Raw genomic sequence first — 20,099 nt, forward strand, 5'->3', positions numbered from 1 at the left:
TAAATGGAAGATGACTTGGAGCTGGAAATTGGACAAGTTTTTTGTTTGTTTGTTTTTTGCTAGCTTTATGCACAGTACCAATTTTGTATCATCTGACCACTTTTGAAAGGAAGGAAGGCAACCTGTTAGGGAAGATACTGTAGAGATCAATATGGTTTTTTTGGATTTCAGGAAGGTTATAAGACCTGTTGCTTCCATGATGGATGGGAGTGACAGATGTCACTTGTGAATTGTGGATAGGGAGATACATGCGTCTACAGATGGGAGTATTGCCCTGATCTTTACTTACTCATTTTTGAGAAGAAGGGGGAGTTTAAAATATAATAGGTTTTCTGTTTGCTTTCTTTTTTGAAGGGGAGGCTAATTAAGTTATACCTGAAGTCTAAACTTGGTTGAAAGGTCTTTGCCACCTAACATTATTTCTTGTTGGCAGAGGTTTTTAGTTAATATTCTAGAATAGGTTATCATTTTTATTTATTTTTTGCTGCTGTTTCAATTCTGTGCTCCTAAGCCAAAGAATTTGAGTGCCCTGATCCACAAAGTTTGCTACAAGGCAGCTTCCATGTGCATATAGTCCCGATTTGATGAGGAAGCAATTTTTTTTTTTTAAGTGCTGTATGCATGTGTCCGTTCCACTCCCTACCCTCCACCTCAATCTGGCTACTGGAGCTGTAACCACAGAACTTGAATGGCAACTCGATTAAAGTACTGATCAGCTGTTTGCAATAAGTAACCCACCTTGTCAAATGCTTGCTTGATGCATGCACCTCCATTTCGTTACTTTTGTACTCGTTTAGCTCTTTGCGAATGGCTGCCTAGAAAGTTCAAAGGAAAACAAAGTTAATTAATCAAATCAAGAATCCAACAGAGACTACAATCTGCTCCTCAATATAAAATCATAACAGTTGGAAGGACAAAAGGAAATCTGGTTTAACTCTTGCACAGAACAATCCACTAGCTTTTGAGCTCCCAGCGAAATGGTCATCTGACTGCTTTGCCATGTGCTTACCTCAAATTGTGAGGGCCTGGTCAAATTCATAGGTGTGTGTGTGTGTGTGTGTGTGTGTGTGTGTGTGTGTACGTACATGTATTTGATTGATAAATTTCTACCAAGTGATGCTTATTAATCTGGGAACACAGAAACATAGAAAGCTGCCTAATTCTGAATCAGATCAGGGGATCTGGCAGCAGATTTCCAGGATTTCAATCAAGAACATTTCCTAGTTTTATTTGACAACCCCAGGGATTGAACCTTGGGCCTTCGTTAGAGCCCTAGCTAGTGGGGTAGGGGGCAGCTGGTTCCCCCCCCCGCCCCGGGTGAAGCCTCCAGAGGAGCGCCATTGAAGCTCCCAGCCTGTGTAGGTGGGTGTACACAAATGTAGGTGGTTTTTGTTTTTGTCTTTTGCCAAATGGGGTTTTGACCCTGGTGAAATAAAGCCTGATTTCGCCCTTGCCTTTGTGTGGAAGGCAGATGCTCCACTGCTGAGCTTCAGTGAACTAGTTCCTTCCTATAGAAACCTTGCCCTATGCGAGGAAGCCTCTTCCATATCACTCAACGCTTAACAAAATTCACCAGTGACTGCATGCAGGATTTCAACCAGATGTTGCAGCCTTCCATTCTGAAAGAGCCACATGCAAGCGCACAGTGGTGACCTAGTTGGTAATCCCTACCCCCGATCAGGACAATGATTCTTCCCTTCTGCTTTAAACAGATGCAACTTAAGGTCCCTAAGCTACCTATTAACAAGCCTTGTTAAAAATGCAAAACAGAAATAATTCATGACATCTGCATGTAGGGAGAAAACAGTTTCACTGTGTAAAAGAAGAACAACATTAATTGTGCCAGCTTGCTGTGCAAAACTAAAAAACTAATAATAATAAACAGATGGTCCTTCATGTTCCTCATTGTATGTGCAATTACATTCTCAAGCAATTCACTAGGCATGTTACCTGCTTTGCTACAGATTCACTTTGTTGTATGTGTGGATGGAAACGAATTCCTTGATTTCAAAGATTTGTATGACACTTCTAAAAACTCAAAGGGCTTTGCAATGTCATTGAAACAAATCTTAAAACATAATAGGGGTGTGCATCTAGAAAAAACTCATGGTGAAGTACATTCCAGTACCTTAATTTGGATTTCACCAGTACAAGAAAGAACAACAGCAAATAAATAAATAATGCTCCTGCAAAAAATAAATGCCCTTGCATTTCTACACTGAAATGATTGAGTCACCCTGCTATGCTGGCTCTATGTTGGACTGACTTATACCACGATAGGAGGTTATGGAGCACCCTAAACTCTTATATACTGGCATGGAAGATCATAAGCTAAGATTTACGGTAGATGTCCCAGTCCTGCCAGGGACCATACTGTACAAGTAGACTATATTCCTACCTGGATGAAGAATTATATGCACAAATGGGTGCTGTGGTCTTTATCCTCAATGTGATCCTTTAGGGCTGCACATATCTAGAACTATCGCTAGGCGTGTTAATTTGCAACGTTTTCAAATGTTAGTTTAAAAACAGCAAACAGGGTCACATAATTAAAAGAGGTTTGTAGCACCTTAAAAATCAGCACATTGATTATAAACTGGTTTATAGTTGTTAAGGAACCACAAGACAGTTTGTTGTTTTTGATGCAAGAAACTAACATGGAATTTAACCGCTGGAAATTAGTGCAATGTGCAGTCTGTCCTTAAGTTATGTCTTGCATCTAGATGCAATGCTTATATGCTGTTATATGACTCATCTAATGTAGAGGGTCATGCTGTATCAGTGGTATATCAAACAAACAAACACAGATGCAAATAGATGCACATCACAACAATTGCAAATAGGGCTGTACCTTATCAGCTGCTGAGAGCCTTGTCCATGGCTTGTCTGCTCGTCTGTCATAATCCTGTGCTTTTGCCACTTCCACATAATCACTGAATCGAATTAGGATTTTTCTGTCTCTTAATTCGTCAACTGTCGGTCTCTGATTAAGCTTTAGAAGGGAGGGAAAAGTCACCATATAAATATTACATGGTAATAAGACTGATTTTTCATCAATTTCTTGCTCATTCTCATAATATGCATTTAGGAACACAAGGGAAACTTGGTTTTTGTATTTGAAATCCAGGAAGTCAATCTTCACAAAACAGAGATCCGGAACCACAGGTCATTTACACAGGTGCAAATACTCAACTGCCATTGCTACTCTAGATATGCATTGTTGCAACAGTGCAATATCTCTCTGCTGTAGTGCTATATTTATTTACTGCTTGGGAAATTTCCCTGTTCACACATTATATCAAGGAAACCCTTTCGCCAGCCTGCAGCTTCCATGAGTAGTATGAGAGGGATCTACTTGTATGCATGTGTACATGAGTAGGATTCCACCAGGATCCCTTATTGGCCAGGGTTCCTGCTGACATGGAGGAGCTCAATGAATGTAGGTCCCCTTCATCCTATCACCAAGTATGCATCAGTTGGGAGGGGCGTGGCCTGCAGCAAGGCAAAGGACTCTCATAGGCTTCTGGTTAGCCACTGTCTGACCCAGCAGCTCTCTCCTTGTGCACTAATGTTCAAATGCAATCCCACAAGCGGGAGGTTTGAATTTTCAGGCTACATGCACATGCACATCCACATACATTTAAAGCACATGGCTCCCAGCAAATAATCCCGGGAATTGTAGCTTACTTGCTCACAGAGCTACAATTCCCAGCACCCTTTAGCATCACGCTAAAACAAACCCTCTGTCAGCACAAACCTTTCACCTTGCCCAATGAAGAGGTCTCCCTTCTCCTCCCCCTACACAAGGTTCTCCTGACACCTCAAAGCCATTGGGGGGGTTGGAATGGGGGAAGAGCCCCACTGCGTTAGCAGAAGTCCCTGTTTGGGTTTCTACTAGTGAAACCGATTAACTGAATCTGGCTCCCAGCTCCCAGGATTCTTTGGGAGAAGTCATGTGTACACAGTGTGTTGTTACACAGTCTCATCTCCAGGCTCCAGAGTAAACCAGCATTGACTTTCATTTTTGGTCCACATGTCTTATGAATGAATCTTGGCATTACTTTCTGAGAAAGGTTTCTAGGACCTCGTACCATTCATTTTTAATACCAGGCTATATTTAGAGCTATCTGCAAAGGATTTGTACATGTACTCGCTCAGGGAATGAATGAACTCTTTCTGGGAATTATCCTTACGCTGGTAATTCTGGTTGCTGGCACAAAGGGGTTTTAAATATCCAGTTACCAGAAACCTACAACTCGACATAAAGCTCAACTTGTAGTACATATTTTTATAAAGCACAAGCTAAATTCTGCAGACTCTTTCCTGAACTCCACAGCGGTTTGTCTGCACTCCCAGTACAAGGATTCAGCGCTTTGTAAAGAAGTTTAGCTATCTTTCTCTCTTGTCTTGTTCTGCTGGCAACCATAGACATTTCCCTGTAAACATTTCTCTCTGTTCTTTAATTTATTGATTGTTACTTTGGGCTGTTTGTCATCTTGATGCTGCTTTTAGTCTGGCAATTGTGTTCTAATAATGGATTGTTGTCCTTTCGGCATGTTGGCTTCTTGGCGCAACTCCATTTTTAGAGCGGAAAAGCAGGATATAAATGCAGATAGCTACCCTTGGTGATGTACACGGAGAGGTCAGCAACATATAAGCACAAAAAGCTTTGCACTGAGGGACATCATACAGGAATGTACACCTGCTACCATGAAGGGAGCCAGTTTATGTGGGTTTCTCGCCACAAGGTGTGTGTCTGTGTCTGCATATGTATGTAAACAAAACTGCTTTGGTAGCAAAAAGTGAAGTGTGAAAGCAAATGGTCACCAATTAGCTGAGTGCAGAATTTGCTTCCTTCAACTTGATGACTTTGCTTATCATACACATGATTTGCCAAGGGCTCCTCCCATGTGACTCTCCATTATGACAGAGGAGGGGGCACTGCAAGGGCCAGCACCTGTTGGATTGCAGCCCGTGCAAGAGCAAATCCTTGCCTGCAGCTCACCTGAGGTCTGTGGTAGATCCCCAGCTGCAAGACAATGCTTTGTTGTCGCCCCACAAATGGGGTTCACGTGGTTCAAGAACCTGTGGAACATTGAAGCTATGGCCCACCTGTAGACCAACCAACCAAGGCATCATTCCTTCTGATGCCTGCCTAACCTGTTTAAAAGTACACACAAGTCACGGGGCATCATCCAACCAAAGTTAGAGATGACCCAACCCAACTGAGGGCTTATCCACTCTTCCTCTTGCCCTGTTGATTCCCCCTGGCGAAAACCGCTCTTTAGCGCTCAATTGGCGCAAATGACAGTTCCAGAGTTCTTATTGATGTTTTCCCCCCTGGGAGAACCTCTCAGACTTATGCTTTCTAGGCATGGGACAGGTGCAAGTGCGGACAAGCCCTGAGATGAGGGTTAGTCATGACTAACCTGTCCTGCGATTACGATTCCATCAGAAGCTACCTGGGGGTTAGGACTTTATTTGCAGGTGTGCCCTCACCCTTATGCAGGCTTCAGTTGCTCAGACAAAAGCCTGGGTCCCTGCTGCCATTTGTTATTCTCACGCTTGGCTACAGTAGGACCTTGTCACCAACCATGTGTGAAACATAGGACCAAGACAGGGAATATTCGAGGGAAGGAGGGGGGACACACCTTACCTTTCTCGTCAGCCTCTGCTTGATCTCTCTCCTTTCTTCCTGTTCCGTTTGGTCATTCCTTTCTGCAGGAAAGATGAAGAGAGAGATGACTTTCCTCATCAAGACCAGCTGCGCTGCCGCTCTTCCTCCGTCCCTCTCTTTGCCCCTCTCTGTCTCTCAGCTCACCACACAGTCCACCTTGCCTGATGCCCTGCCAAAAGCATCACACTCCTTCGCGGCAGGGTTACACAGATGCCAGTGCCAAGCCCTTCCCCTGGCAGCCACTGAAAGCGGGCTTCGGCAAACACGAAGCAGCCAATCCCGTCCCCCGGTTAGCACAACGAGGAGTGTTTTCGGAGGGGGAAATCGATGGACTTTTTAGAAGTCTAAATGATCGCTTTGCAATGCCACATCTCTGTCTGAGTCATCCGTGCTGCCCTTACTAGCTGGAACATTGTATAGCAGCCCTGCTTCAGGGAACACACGTTCCTTGTACTCTAAACTCTGCCAGGCTCCCGTAATTTTGTTGATTAATTTATAACAATAGCCAGCAATCAACTCCCACGCATTCCTTTGCCTTCTAATATTCTGCTTGTGCCAATCTTATTATAGATCCTTTAATATTCCATGCGGAGGGAGGGGCAGCCGGCTGGCTGGCTGGCTAGCCTGATCTCTTTTCTTAAATTATTATTTTATTTTCCCAGAGTGATGCTCTCTTCTACCCCTCCGCCTGTTTCGCTCGTGCACACCGTAAACGATTAGTATTCAAGCTGCGATAACTCCTACACGCTGGTGCTAAAAATAGGAACGGCTGCTGTAGCATTGTGTGGAATATATCCTCAGCCTTGGGATATGACTTAATGGATCTCTCTCTCTCTCTCTCTCTCTCTCTCTCTCTCTCTCTCCATCCTCCGATTCTATTTCAAGGGCTGTCTGTTGCTAAATTAAGACGTGCGCCCGTGACCTGTAAGGAACAGGGAACCTACAGGAAAGGTCTCTAACTGTTTTTTTCCCCCAGAGAAGGGGAGAAAAGAAGAAGGTAAAGGGAGATTATTGAATTGTGGGGAATCCTGATTTGCACATGATAACCTCAACCTGCTGGGGAAGGGGGCATTCTCTGCATTAAATCAGAGGAATGATTTTGTATCCTTCAATAAGCATTGAAGATGCTGCTTGCTGGGGGGGGGGGCGCACAGCGCGAGGAAGGTATTTTTAGACTCCGGTTCTCTATTTATGCCATTGACTGAACACTCTGAAAAGAAGCAACCACATGGAGCTATTTATGGAAGGATAGTAGCTGCAAGCACACACGTCGTAACCAGAGAGGCAGAAATCTTTGCAGTCACAAGAAAAAGCAGCTTAGGATAGATCTTAAAGACCGAATTGTGAGAATCTCAAGAAGGGTTGTTGATTTCTGCTTAGGTGGCTGCAGTGGTAGGTTTGTGTGTAACACAATACGGGCAGGAGGGAAGGGGGGCAATGTTACAAAATGATTGCAAGATACCTTTAGGGCATCGTTAGCACACCCATTCCAAATACAATTAATTTAGCCAGATCTGTTGTTACCTGTCATATATATATATAAATCAGAAAATGCACAAAAAGCTTTCCAAGAGAAAGAATCTGTGCTCCATTTTGGATGTGGGAAGTGATAGGGCTGGAGAGGGTTAGGAAATCACACCCCTGCCTGCTAATCCTGTGTGCCTAGAGGGTGACTGGTTGCCCCGAGGGAAATACACTCTGCACATGCTCAAAGGCACGCGCCTTTTCAATGTCCAAGCAAGTGGGGAAAAGCCCTGGGAGGGAACCCTGGCTCAAGTTAAGCACTGGAAAGGATGCAAAGTGACACACTGCTTCAGATGAGGGGTTGGCCCTGTCTTTCACATCCGCTGTACTGGGGTCTCCACGGGGTACAAAGTCGCATATGGCTTTGGTGGCATCTGATTGATAAAATCAAGTGTCCTGGCCAGATCAAGCAGATTCCCACCCCATTGCCACCCAAGGAAGGGTGGTAACGGTGTGGGAACATGCAGATTTTCATCTCGGACATTGGTTGAGTGGCAATGGATCCAGCCACTGAGAAGCAAAAATGCCAGCAGAGCATGAGATTCTTAATCTCAGGGTTGTGGGTTCAAGCCCCCCGTTGGGCAAAGAGATTCCTGCATTGCAGGGGGTTGGATTTGTTGACTCTCACAGTCCCTTCCAACTCTATGATTCTATGAATCAGGGCTTTTCCCCCAGCTAGAAATCACCTGAGCTCAGTTCCGGCACCTCTCAGGTGTTCTCCACTGCCATTCTAAGAGAACAAGGAAGGCATTCATGGTGAGTTCCGGCACCTCTTTTTCTAGAAAAATAGCACTGCTGTGAATCCATATTTCATCTGGACCGGCTAATTGAATGTAAACTCCCTCAAAGTGCATCGGTTCTTGCCCATCACCAAGCAGTTGTTTGCCACTTGGTCTTTGTTAGGAAGAGGAATGTTACTGGATGGTGCATTAGGACAGGTATTTATTTTATCGTAATGTTGGACTACAATGGAGTGGAAGCGAATGGGCTGTGTAACAGCAGCCTGGCAGTCGGCTTTGACTGCCCTTTGATCCATTAATTATTAAGTGTCTGGCTTGAGGCCCGTCCGTCTTAATGAGACAAACTCCTCCAGCCCTACAGTGCCAAACACAAGAGTGTAATTTACACCCTTTCCCTTGACAAGGTTTCTAAATTAGCCGTGACACCGAAACAATCGCCAGGGTAAGCCTGGATCGAGTCATGTTACATTCAGATGGAAGAAGAAACCACTTGAATAGGACCGTCGCTCGCAGAAAGGAACCGGAGAACTCTTTGTGAATGTTTGGACCTATGTTTGGGTTAGAAGAAACTATCACTGCAGATGTCACCCCGACAGTTGTGGCCTATGTTTGGGTTAGAAGAAACTATCACTGCAGATGTCACCCCGACAGTTGTGGCCTATCCTCTGCTGACTGGCCACAACAGCAGTCATCCATCAAGCCAATGGAGGGCTGATTCTTCTGGTGGTGCTGAGATGGGCTATGTGGGGACCTCAAAGAGTGAATTGGGGAGGACTTGACTTCAGTGGTAGAGCACAAAGTTTGCAGGCAGAAGATCCCAAGTCCATTCCAGTAGGAAGAGATGGGAAAGACCCAGTCACAGACAGCTGCTGTAGTCAGGGGAGATAACCCTGGGTGAGATGGCAAACATAAGGCAGCTTTGCATGTCCCTATTCTTATTTCTTAGCCTTTACTAGAAATGGTTTTTTTTTTAGTGTTGCAGCTCCAGCTCTCTGGAATCAATGACAAGCCCAAATCAGATAGGCACCTAGCGTGATAATGTTTAGGTGCCTCCTGAAGACATTTTTGCTTGAGAAGAATTCCCCAGTCAATTGCGGAAGGTCAATTTTATATCTGATGAAATTGTTTCTAGAGTTTAGAGCTTGTGTTTCGGCGTTTTATTCTGTTTTTACGTCCCATGAAGTGAAATATGCACGACTGCATGGATCGTCAATGATAAATGGGAACGTTTCTCCATTGAAAGAAGTCACAGCAAATAGTAGATAATCCCCCCATACCCTCCAAAAGAAGAAGAATCTTTTGTATCCTAGGTTAGGCTCAATGAAAGGGATAATAGCTACGACGTCGCTCGCTAAGTACACTACTGGTATTATTCTGAAACATTCACGCAACAACTCTGTGCTGGGACCTGGACAGAACAACAAAAAAGTCTTTCTGTGTCCATGTGAAAAGTGAGTTCACCATTCAAAATACCAGTCCAGAGCTTTAGTACATAAGTCCGGAGCTTCAAGCTCTACCAATTGTGCTATCCCAGCTTGGTAGTGTAGTAAGACTTAGGAATCGCTGTGAGCAGCAAAAAAGTCAGTCTGGATATGTGCTAGTGACTCCATGTAAACAACCCTAAACTACTCAAGTGAAGAAAGGTAGCAGTAAGAAAAAGGTCTGTTGCCACTGATGAACAAAAAATGGGACCTAGTGGGGAAACTTCTTTTTTAAGTGCAGGATTGTTATGTCAAGAGCAGTAAACATGGTGGACTTCAGAAGTTTTAGACTGCATCTCCCATCAGCTCCAACCAGTGTGATGGGATGGTCAGGGATGATGGGAGTTGTAGTTCAAAACCTATTGAGGACCTCTCCTGCTTGGCTATGCCTGGTTTATATCATATGACAATAGGAGCAAATTTTCCCAGTGTCTTTCAAGCAACCTAGAGGGGGAAGAATCTAAATGTGCTCATTAGTAGCTTGCAAGGCAAAACACTTGCACACAACAATCACTTGTAAACCAAGAGAAGAATCTCTGATCCTCAAAAAACACATCCAGGTATTTTTATTGCATGGTTGCACAGGATGTAGTCTCCTGAAATATTTTGAGGCTTTCTGTGAAGGTTGTTGGGGGCAGGGTTGCCCCCCCCTTTCTCCAGGGGCAGAAGCAAAGCCTTTCCTGGTCTCCCCAGTTACAGCCACCACTTCCCAGTGGAGATTTGCATGAGCGCTGCAGGCAATCTTGTACCCTCTGCACTCATGGAAAATATCACAGCAGCTGTAAGCAAAAGTGTCCCATGTCCCTGGAGAAGTTCAGGTTGCTCCACGTGACAAATGGCAAATAGCTGAACCAGTCCAAAATAAAGGCAGAGAGTGGGGTTTAATGGAGAAGCACCTTGCACCTTGCAAGAAGACTACCACTGTGAGTGCTCAAAAGAGCCTTGAAGGCTTCTATGGTTTGCACTTGATGCATCAAAGGAGCATCATGCCCAGCCCTGCTCGCCGGTGAGAGCTCCATTATTGCTGATTTGTTTGCACAAGAAAACACTCCGGTCCTGCTCTCTCAAAAATCAACAGCTCCCCACTGCAACTTGTGTGGGACACAGCTAACTTGGAATAGGAGAATCAGAAGTGACTGTCTACCAAGCCTTAAGCATTTGTCCATCTAGCTGACTACTGTCAGCTCAACAGACAGCAGGTCTCCAAAGGCTCAGGCGTTTGTTTTCCCCATCACTTGCCCCTTTTGACTGAGTTTGAAGCTAGGACCTTTTGCATGGAAAGCAGGTGTCCTGCTACTGAGCTGCAGCCACTCCCCTGATATGAGAATATAATCAGATGCTGCCGATCAAATCAGACCAGAGGCATCTCCTGACCCCACTATCTGATACCTTCTTAGAACTTGCTCCTTTTAACAGATTCCCTCTCGCCTGATTTACAGGTGTCAGCCAGGCCACCCATTTGCCCACCTGCCTGGTGGTCCATCTTCCTGGTTGATGGGAACAGGAACTTTGATTTTTAAAGGGAAAATGGATTCAGTTTAGCCGCCAGATTTCCCTTGGGAGGAAATCCAGAGGAAGTCCAGGAGGATGGGATTGCTTTATCTGCAAAGGACATCCCATTAAGGTTCCTCGTCCATTCTGCTTATCTTTCTTTTGGTTCAAATCGCATCCTCCACCTCTCACCCTGTGCTCATCTCAATATATCAAGAGAGAGAAGGAAATGTGAAAACTAGTCACCCTGATCCCTGCAAGGGCAGCCTATGTGCAGAAGCAGGCTGCAATGCACAAATTGCTTTGCAGAATGCAATCTCTGTGTGTGCACACCTGCACACACACAAAGTGAGCAATGCACTGGAGAGAGCATTATGGTTCAATCCCTGGGGCTGCTTGCCAGAGCAGACCTTTGCCCACATTTCCCACTGGATAAGTTGTCATAGTCAACTCTGATGGTGTCTACCTTTCATTTTGGGCGTGAATCTAGGCTGCCTTCTCCACTTTTCTCCTAGCAACTAGCGCCATTAGTACAACCATATGTGCAGGAGAGAAGGCCCATGTGCAAAGTTGTGTGCGCACAGTGAATTGCTGTGCGCGAGGATCTGCAGATCAGCGTAGCTTACAGACCAGAGACAGACTTAATGCCTAAGTGGATGTACCCAGAGATTTTGACCATAACATCACTTTGGAGCACTTTGGTGCGTCCAAAGCATTCCATGCACAGTTCTTCTTTCAACAAACCTTCAAGTTAGGCCACTGTTGTGATCCTCATCTTGCAGATGGGAGAATGTGGGTAAAAGTAAGTGGCAGAGGCAGGATTCCAACCAGCCTCTGCATGAAACCAGTGGCAGGCTTCAGACAAGTCATGAGTGGCCAGATCCTATGCAAATATACTCAAAAGTCCAACTGACCGAATAGAATTTGCTCCCAAGCACATCTGTGCAGGAGTGCAGCCTAATCCTCTCTGTCTTAAATCTGTAAATTATTTGCAACCTCTCTCATTGTTTCTTGAGCTCAGGAAGATAAGGAAATGATGCCAGCCTTGACCTTAGGGGTAGGGTGACGCATGAATCTCTACATGCCTTAAATCTGCTTATTTGCAACCCTATTACCTATAGTGAACATTTTCTACAGTGATAATCAAAACTGCTGAGGTGTGCAGTCTCTTCAGTGAAATGATCAGTGAAATTTCACTAACATCATACATATTCTTTAAAATAAAAATTTAAGAAAATCTTCTGACCGATTTTGCCAAGCAGGGCTTCCTGAATTGGCCCTTGGTTTTGTTTCAGGTGAAATTCAGTGGCAGTGTTGCAGAACATACACAATTATGATACACTAATTTGCTTTTTGTGGTTTTAATTCATAGTTTGCGCTGACTTAGAAAGATCAGGGTGTTCTGCAACCAATTCGCTCGCCAGAAAACTCATTCGTCCGCATGAATGCCCCTTGCTTTTCCTTTTAGAAGTGATGAGTTGCAGTTTGGGGTATACTTGGTTTTTCTTTGCTAAAACACACCCGTAAAACCCCCCACTAAATCCAGGACATGATTACACAGAGTCGGAGGAGGAGAAATTCAATTTTTCTAACAAATTTCAAACAGGACACTACACTACAAATTATTTTTGAAATCAGGAGACATGGCTGCAAATGCCTGCAACAGATCCTGTGGCTTCCCTTGGGCAAATGATTTATCTCTCAGCCTCAGTTTCCCACTAGTAAAATGGGAACAACTGTGGCGTACTTCACAGGGCTGTTGTGAGAGCAAGCAATATGAAGATCCCAAAACACTTCTGGAATTATTATATCTATCTTCTACTACTGATTTATGGCTGTGTTCACACAAACCATGCATTATTTAACAGTGATCCTCATCTACATTCCAAATGAGTAGATCTACATTTGAAGAGCAAGTATCCTACTGGTTAGCAGTCCAGCAGCCTTCTAGAGATCCAAACCAGGCAAGGGGACAGGCCATTGCCTGCCCACCCTGTCTCAATCGGGAACAATTATTTCCCCCCGTGTTAAGAACAGAAACAACATTTTTCCATTTAGAGAAAAGGAATCAATTACTTACGTTTCAAAATATTTCTTCTTTCTAGTTCCTCAACAGCAGGTCTTTGGCTCAGTCGCCTGCGGAAGAAAACCAAGATCACGTTTTGCACCATTGTCTGTTTGTTGTTTTTGTTTTGCCAAAGTCCACTTTGCCCCGAGACCCAGAGAGTTGGCTTGTGGGCTGTCAGATCATGAGACGTAATCAAAGGCATGAGATCGGCTGCCCTTGGAGACCTTTCCCTCTTCCATCCCAAAGGCCAGCTTCTGCTTCCCGAGAGAGAAAAGTTCTCTTGCTAGCAGACGCCCCTTTTCTCTAAGGTTTGTCCCACTAACACATATTCTTCTTTGCTCGTTCTCGGTGGAAACACTCAGCGGATGCCACAACTCTCGCAGAGATGCTCTCAGAAGCAACCGAATCCTGAAAGCACTTCTGCTGGAAATAAGATTCTCCGAAAGCCAGAAGAACTCCCTTTTCGCTTTACTTAGCACCAGCAACGATGCATCCTGACAGCATTTAGTCTTGGTAGAAAACAGCGAGACTTGTGAGTGCAGGTGGTTCCTGATCAGTGCTGTGACAGGCAGCCTGCAAGCGGACTGCATATAATAGTGCGCTCTCTCTCTCTGTGTCTCTCTCTCTTTAAGGCATCACGACGAAGCAGCCACTCAAAGCTGGGTGCCTCTCCCCCCTCCCTTTTACAAGAGCTGTCTCGGGATTGACTCTGCGAGATCAGATGATCCCAGCTACGACCGTCTCGGATCCTGCATCCCAAATGAGACTTCCCTCTCTGAGATGCACGCTTGCTAATATCTACCTTGGAAATCTCTCGCAGAGTAATTGACCGCCCCCACACTCAGGCAAGCATTTATAGATCGGCTGGCTTTCGAATCGCAAGCCTGTGGGTGTCGCCAGTACGGAAATAAAATAAATAAATAGACGAAATCCAGAAAAGGGAAAGCAGAGAGTGAGAACATGTGCACGGATTTCATGAAAAGATAAAAAAATATTTCTCCCATCTGTTTCCTTTGCAAAAAGATATTCGATATTTTGATATTTTCCTCTCTCCCCCTCATGCACCCCCCTTTTTTTGCTTCCTGTCAAAAATACATTTGCAAGCAGCACTAGGTAAAGGTAAAAGGTACCCCTGACCACAAGCAGCACTACCACAGATTAAGTGAATAAATAAAGGGAAATGGTATCGGGAGGCATTTAGGAATGGGGTGAAATTCACTTGAGTTTGCATTGAAAGGCTAACCTCACCCAATTCATACTTTCCAAAACTCAGCCATCCTTTGAAATCGGCACATCCCTGAATTTTGTAGTGCAGTTCTCCAGGCAAGTAATATGTACATTTAAAGGAGGGGGGTGGATACTGAGTAAAGTGCATATATTAGTGATAATAACATGCAGATTTGAGGGGGCATGTGGAGAACTCAGTTTAGGATTGGAAACATGACCAACTGAGAGAAACCAAAATTGACAGTCCGCCCATCCCTCGTGGCATCACAGAAGTAACTTTATCAATGCCTCAGATTATCCGGGGTTAATGTTTAGATGGAGGAAAGGAGTAGAAAGAGGAACAGAAAGCATTATTGTGATACTAGTCACCGGCACAGTTTATGTATTTCAGTAATTTCCATATACTCAGGGCCAAACTGCACAAGATGTTAAATATGTACAGTGGTACCTCTGGTTGTGAACAGGATCCGTTCTGGAGCCCCGTTCGCAACATGAGCAGAACACAACCCGCGTCTGCGTATCTGCGCAATTCACCACTTCTGCGCATGCGTGTGACTTCATTTTGAGCGTCTGCGCATGCGCGAGCGGCGAAACCCAAAAGTAACCCTTTCCGGTACTTCCGGGTCGCCACGGGACGCAACCTGAAAATGCTCAACCTGAAGCAAACACAGCACGAGGTATGACTGTACAGTGCAATTGTGTCTTGATTGGGGGTTGTTCCAGGAACAGCGCGTAAAAACATGTATACTCCAACCACTCCTGCGTGAGCATCCTTACCTTTCTGGACTTGTATGCAGAGAAGCCCTTGCCCCTTCCCCTCCCAAGGGAAGGCAGAGAGCTTTAGGGTTATCTGCCTTGCTGGCTGGGCTCTGGGTTGCTCTTGCGAGATCTTGCAGGGCTGTCCCAAGTTCCTGCAATATCTCGTGAGAGCAACCCAGAGTCCAGCCGGCAAGGCGGACAGCTTAAAAGCTCTTTCCATGCCAGGAAAACCCTGCACAACAAGGGTTTTTAAGCCCTCCACCTACCAGCTCCACCTGGGATGCAGGCTGAGACCCTACCTGCCCGCAGAGTGTCTCGCCAGAGTAGTGCATGCTCTGGTTTTCTCCCACTTGGACTACTGCAATGCGCTCTACGTGGGGCTACCTTTGACAGTGACCTGGGAACAACAAATAATCCAGAATGCGGCAGCTAGACTGGTGACTGGGAGCGGCTGCTGAGACCACATAACACCAGTCTTGAAAGACCTACATTGGCTCCCAGTACGTTTCCAAGCACAATTCAAAGTGTTGGTGCTGACCTTTAAAGCCCTAAACGGCCTCGGCCCAGTATACGTGAAGGAGCATCTCCACCCCCATCATTCTGCCCGGACGCTGAGGTCCAGCTCCGAGGGCCTTCTGGCGGTTCCCTTGCTGTGAGAAGCAAAGCTACAGGGAACCAGGCAGAGGGCCTTCTCGGTAGTGGCACCCTCCCTGTGAAATGCCCTCCCATCAGATGTCAAAGAGGTAAACAACTACCTGACATTTAGAAGACATCTGAAGGCAGCCCTGTTCAGGGAAGTTTTTAATGTGTGACATTTTAATGTATCTTTAATCTTTGTTGGAAGCCACCCAGAGTGGCTGGAGAAACCCAGCCAGATGGGCGGGGTACAAATAAATTATTATTATTATTATTATTATTATTATTATTATTATTATTATTATTATTCCATGTGTTTAAATTGTGTGCTTTCCACCAGCCAGTAAGGTTGACATCACACCTGTTAAATGTGCATAAGTTGTTAACTTACTGCACAATTATTTAATATGCATGCTGAGAGTTCTTTAAATATCAGCTGTAGGGGGCAAGCACAGCTCACGGGGAAGGGGTGCTATTTATTTCCATTTATGAATTGCTTCCTATAAAATACCTCAAAGCAATTTAACCCCTGACCACATATTTCATGCCACTCGCTCACATGCCTTTAACATTACATGCAGCTTGACCTTTGATCAACCCTCTCAGGCACACCAGTGTTATTACCCCACTTGGCAGATTGGGGTCTGGGACAAAGACCTTGTGGCTATGTCAGTCTGCCGTGGAGTTAAGAGAGCTATATACTATTACACTGTTCAGGACAGAGTGAAGTTTTTCTTCCGATGTACTGCGGCTCTAGTCAAATCCCCAAATTCCTTTTGGATTTGAATGGGGTTATTGTGGTGCTCTTGCTAGGGTGAGTCCACTCGTGCCCCTGTCTGACCTGGCTGCCTTGTTTCATTTCAGTGGAGGAAGGCGGTAGTTCTGCTCACACAAAGGGAAAAAATGAATAGGGAACCCTAATTGCGCAGGAGTGAGCATGGAGGAATTCTGAATTGGAGATACGTGTATTTCTAGATGCATTTGCTCCAGAGTAAAAGAGAGTCACGCCAGAGCAGAGAGTGGCTGATTCATCTTCAGATAAAATGGCTCACTTGGTAGAGCACGACATTCCTAATCTCAGGGTCAAGGGTTCGAGATCCACATTGGGGGAAAGATTTCTGCATTGCAGAGGGTTGGACTAGATGACACCTGTGGCCCCTTCCAATTCTATGATTCTGTGCCTGTAGATACATATGGATTCATCTGTATACACTTGAACCTCATACATACAGGCATGTTTATCCCTGCAACATCCAGCAGTGACTAGTGACAGGGTGGGTGGGAGTCAGGGTTTCTCTTCACCTACATCAATTTCAAATGTGTTCATTCATAAATGTGTGGGTTTTTTTTTTTTTAAGTATTCCATACGCACAGGAGTGATCTCTTGCTACAACAACTGTCCTTAGCTTATCGTGTGTCCTGATTAGGGCTAACAATGAGGGGAGTCCACACGTCACCTTCAACAAGTGTGCAAGCTGTGTACACAAATAGTTGGGATATACACTCATACACAAGTAACATTTGTTGAGTGTATACTCTGTGTACAAGGGTACACAAAATCTATATGAAATACTCTTCCACACAAATGCTTGCACATGTGTAAAGGGTAAAGGGACCCCTGACCATTAGGTCCAGCCATGGCTGACTCTGGGGTCGTGGCGTTCATCTCGCTTTACTGGCCAAGGGAGCCGGCGTACAGCTTCCGGGTCATGTGGCCAGCATGACTAAGCCGCTTCTTGCGAACCAGAGCAGCGCACGGAAACGCTGTTTACCTTCCTGCCGGAGCGGTACCTATTTATCTACTTGCACTTTGACATGCTTTTGAACTGCTAGGTTGGCAGGAGCAGGGACCGAGCAACGGGAGCTCACCCCATCACGGGGATTTGAACCGCCGACCTTCTGATCTACAAGTCCTAGGCTCAGTGGTTTAACCCACAGCGCCACCCGCGTCCCTTGCACATGTGTAGAGACTGCTTATTACCTGTATTCAGTGTAATGTGTGAACAAGCATAGAGTCTTGACAACATTACTTCTACCCCTGTTCTTTATCAAAAGCTGCCTCTGTCAAAAGCAAGGAAATGAAGACAAAAAGCTTGCTGGTGCACAAAAATACAATTTATCAGACCCTGTGTATTTCAGTTAAGATCTTTGTCAGCACGACTGACTCAAATACATTTTCCAGTGCTCTATGTCGCACCGTGCTCCACTAGAGCAGCAATTCTCAGTCTCTCCCACCCATGGACCACCTGAAAGCCTTGTCAAACCGCTTAATAATAAACATAATTTTGTCTCTACAAATCAAAGCGGACAACACATATTGTGATAACACCTTTCCTTCACCATTGGTGCCATCGTCAAAATCACTGCCATATTATGAAAACCCAACCAGGGCCCTGCTCACCCACTGGATAAATCCAAATTGGATTAAAACCATTTCACACGCTGTTATCAGGAACAAAATATTAACCAAGTGCAAGGCCAGGGATAGATATTCTTGACTCCTGCAAACTTTCCAAAGACCATCTGAGTGGAGATCAAGACTGTCACCTGAAAACCTCCAATGCAAGAGATTTCCACTCCTTTTGTTCCTTCCCTGGCACCTCCCTTTCTTTTACATGTGCAAGACATGAGGTTGTGTGTGTGTGTGTGTGTCAGCCTAAGGATGAGGACCTCAACATAGGACAGCGATTTCTGGTGGCAACTCTCTGTTTGCTCTTGTAATGTTTACTTACATCCCAAGGAGTTGGGGTTTCAGTTCCCTTCCACTCCAAGGATCTTTCAGAATTCAATTCCCAGAGCTTTGTTGCAGAGATTAACATGCTTTGCACAATCTCCGAAAGCAAACAGTGACATACACTCTGAGCTTATCTCCAAATCAAAGGGCCACGCGACCTGCTGTTCACATCCCCCCTCCCTTGGCCCATATTAAACCATCGCTCCCAGTCTGCATAGGTGCTCCTGGAAGCTTTACATTAGATTACAAAGGATATATAAACAGGACTGGGCAGGGGGAGGAGGGGACTCTGGCAAGGAGGGGGATTAAATGCCCATTTAAGAATATGACAGAGATAAAAGCAGTACTCGAAGCGCTTATGAATATTTAGGCTCTGCGTGTTTACATGCAGCCTGTAGTAAGCCTCAGGATTTCTCATCTTGAAATCCAGCCAGTCCTGATTGTTTCTGCACACACAAGGTATACACAACATATGTGCAAAGCATATGACAAAATGCCCTACAGAAGATGTGTATCTCCCTTATCCCCTTCTTTTCTAGAACCCTCAAAAACCACATACAAAACACTAAAGAGGCAAAATAGGCTGTTTCCCTCCATTTGAAAATGCAAAGAATTAAACCCTCCCCCCTTTCTCCCATCCTGCTAGCAAATCCCCTTTGGCACAGAGGTTCCCAAGGCTGGGATTTGACATTTATAAACATGTCTGTGCATGCTAATTCCAAAATCACAATTACTCAAATGGCCATGGCAGAAGGCACATGCAAAAGGCCAGTTAATTGTCTCTAAACCGTGGTCACTACATCATAGGGATACACCCCTTTCTTGGAGTAAATATGGGATCAAGGCTAGTACAGTGGTACCTCGGGTTACATACGCTTCAGGTTACATATGTTTCAGGTTACAGACTCCGCTAACCCAGAAATAGTGCTTCAGGTTAAGAACTTTGCTTCAGGATGAGAACAGAAATTGTGCTCCGGTGGTGCGGTGGCAGCAGGAGGCCCCATTAGCCAAAGTGGTGCTCCAGGTTAAGAACAGTTTCAGGTTAAGTCCGGACCTCCGGAACAAATTAAGTACTTAACCCGAGGTATATATGGGCGTTTGGGGAAGCTTCACAGCTCTGTGAGAGACGGCATGCTTTCCAAGCAGAAAACCCCAGGTTCTGTCCTTGGCAGGACTGTGAAACTTTGAAAGCTTTGAAACTTTGCTCCCCGTCAGAAAAGACAACAGGAAGCTAGAGGAACCGATGGTCTGATTTTCTATACAAGGGCTGGCCCTATCGTCAAGCAGAATGAGGCAGCCGCCTCAGGGAGCTGGATGCAGGTGCCATGAAACCACACAGCAGGTGCAGATGAAAGCAGCCTACCTGGGAACCTTTCTAAGTAACATAGATGCCATGAGCGTCTTGTTTTAAGTGTAGGCACCAGGCTGGTAGGTGGTTGAGGAAGACGCTGGTCCAAGTTAGATCAGGGCTCCTTGCTAGCATTCTCCATTAAAGTTGAGTAAACATGGTGAGCCTCCCAGCCCACTGCCTTTAGACCAGGCTTCCTCAAACTCGGCCCTCCAGATGTTTTGAGACTACCATTCCCATCATCCCTGGCCACTGGTCCTGCTAGCTAGGGATCGTGGGAGTTGTAGGCCAAAAACATCTGGAGGGCCGAGTTTAAGGAAGCCTGCTTTAGACCTTCATCCGTGAGGAGAAAAGAAATGGGGGTAAGTAGCCTAGGTGAGGAGCAGTCATTACAGGCTGGGCTAACTCTGTCCT

The 20,099-nt window shown here is 45.3% G+C and overlaps 1 protein-coding gene across 4 annotated transcripts in view; it reads right to left on the reverse strand.

Annotated features, from left to right (window-relative positions):
* Positions 1-20,099, reverse strand: part of PHACTR3 (phosphatase and actin regulator 3) — a 224,129-nt gene that overhangs the window by 6,314 nt on the left and 197,716 nt on the right. For all 4 annotated transcript variants that reach the window (XM_083507495.1, XM_083507494.1, XM_083507496.1 and 1 more), the window contains 4 exons: positions 12,994-13,049; positions 5,657-5,718; positions 2,852-2,992; positions 739-815 (listed from right to left, as the gene is read on the reverse strand). In XM_083507495.1, coding sequence (XP_083363621.1) covers positions 739-815; positions 2,852-2,992; positions 5,657-5,718; positions 12,994-13,049 — 336 coding nt within the window. The remainder of the gene's footprint in view (positions 1-738; positions 816-2,851; positions 2,993-5,656; positions 5,719-12,993; positions 13,050-20,099) is intronic.

Source organism: Podarcis liolepis, assembly GCF_965112155.1.
Source record: "Podarcis liolepis genome assembly, chromosome: 6".
Lineage (NCBI taxonomy): Eukaryota > Metazoa > Chordata > Lepidosauria > Squamata > Lacertidae > Podarcis > Podarcis liolepis.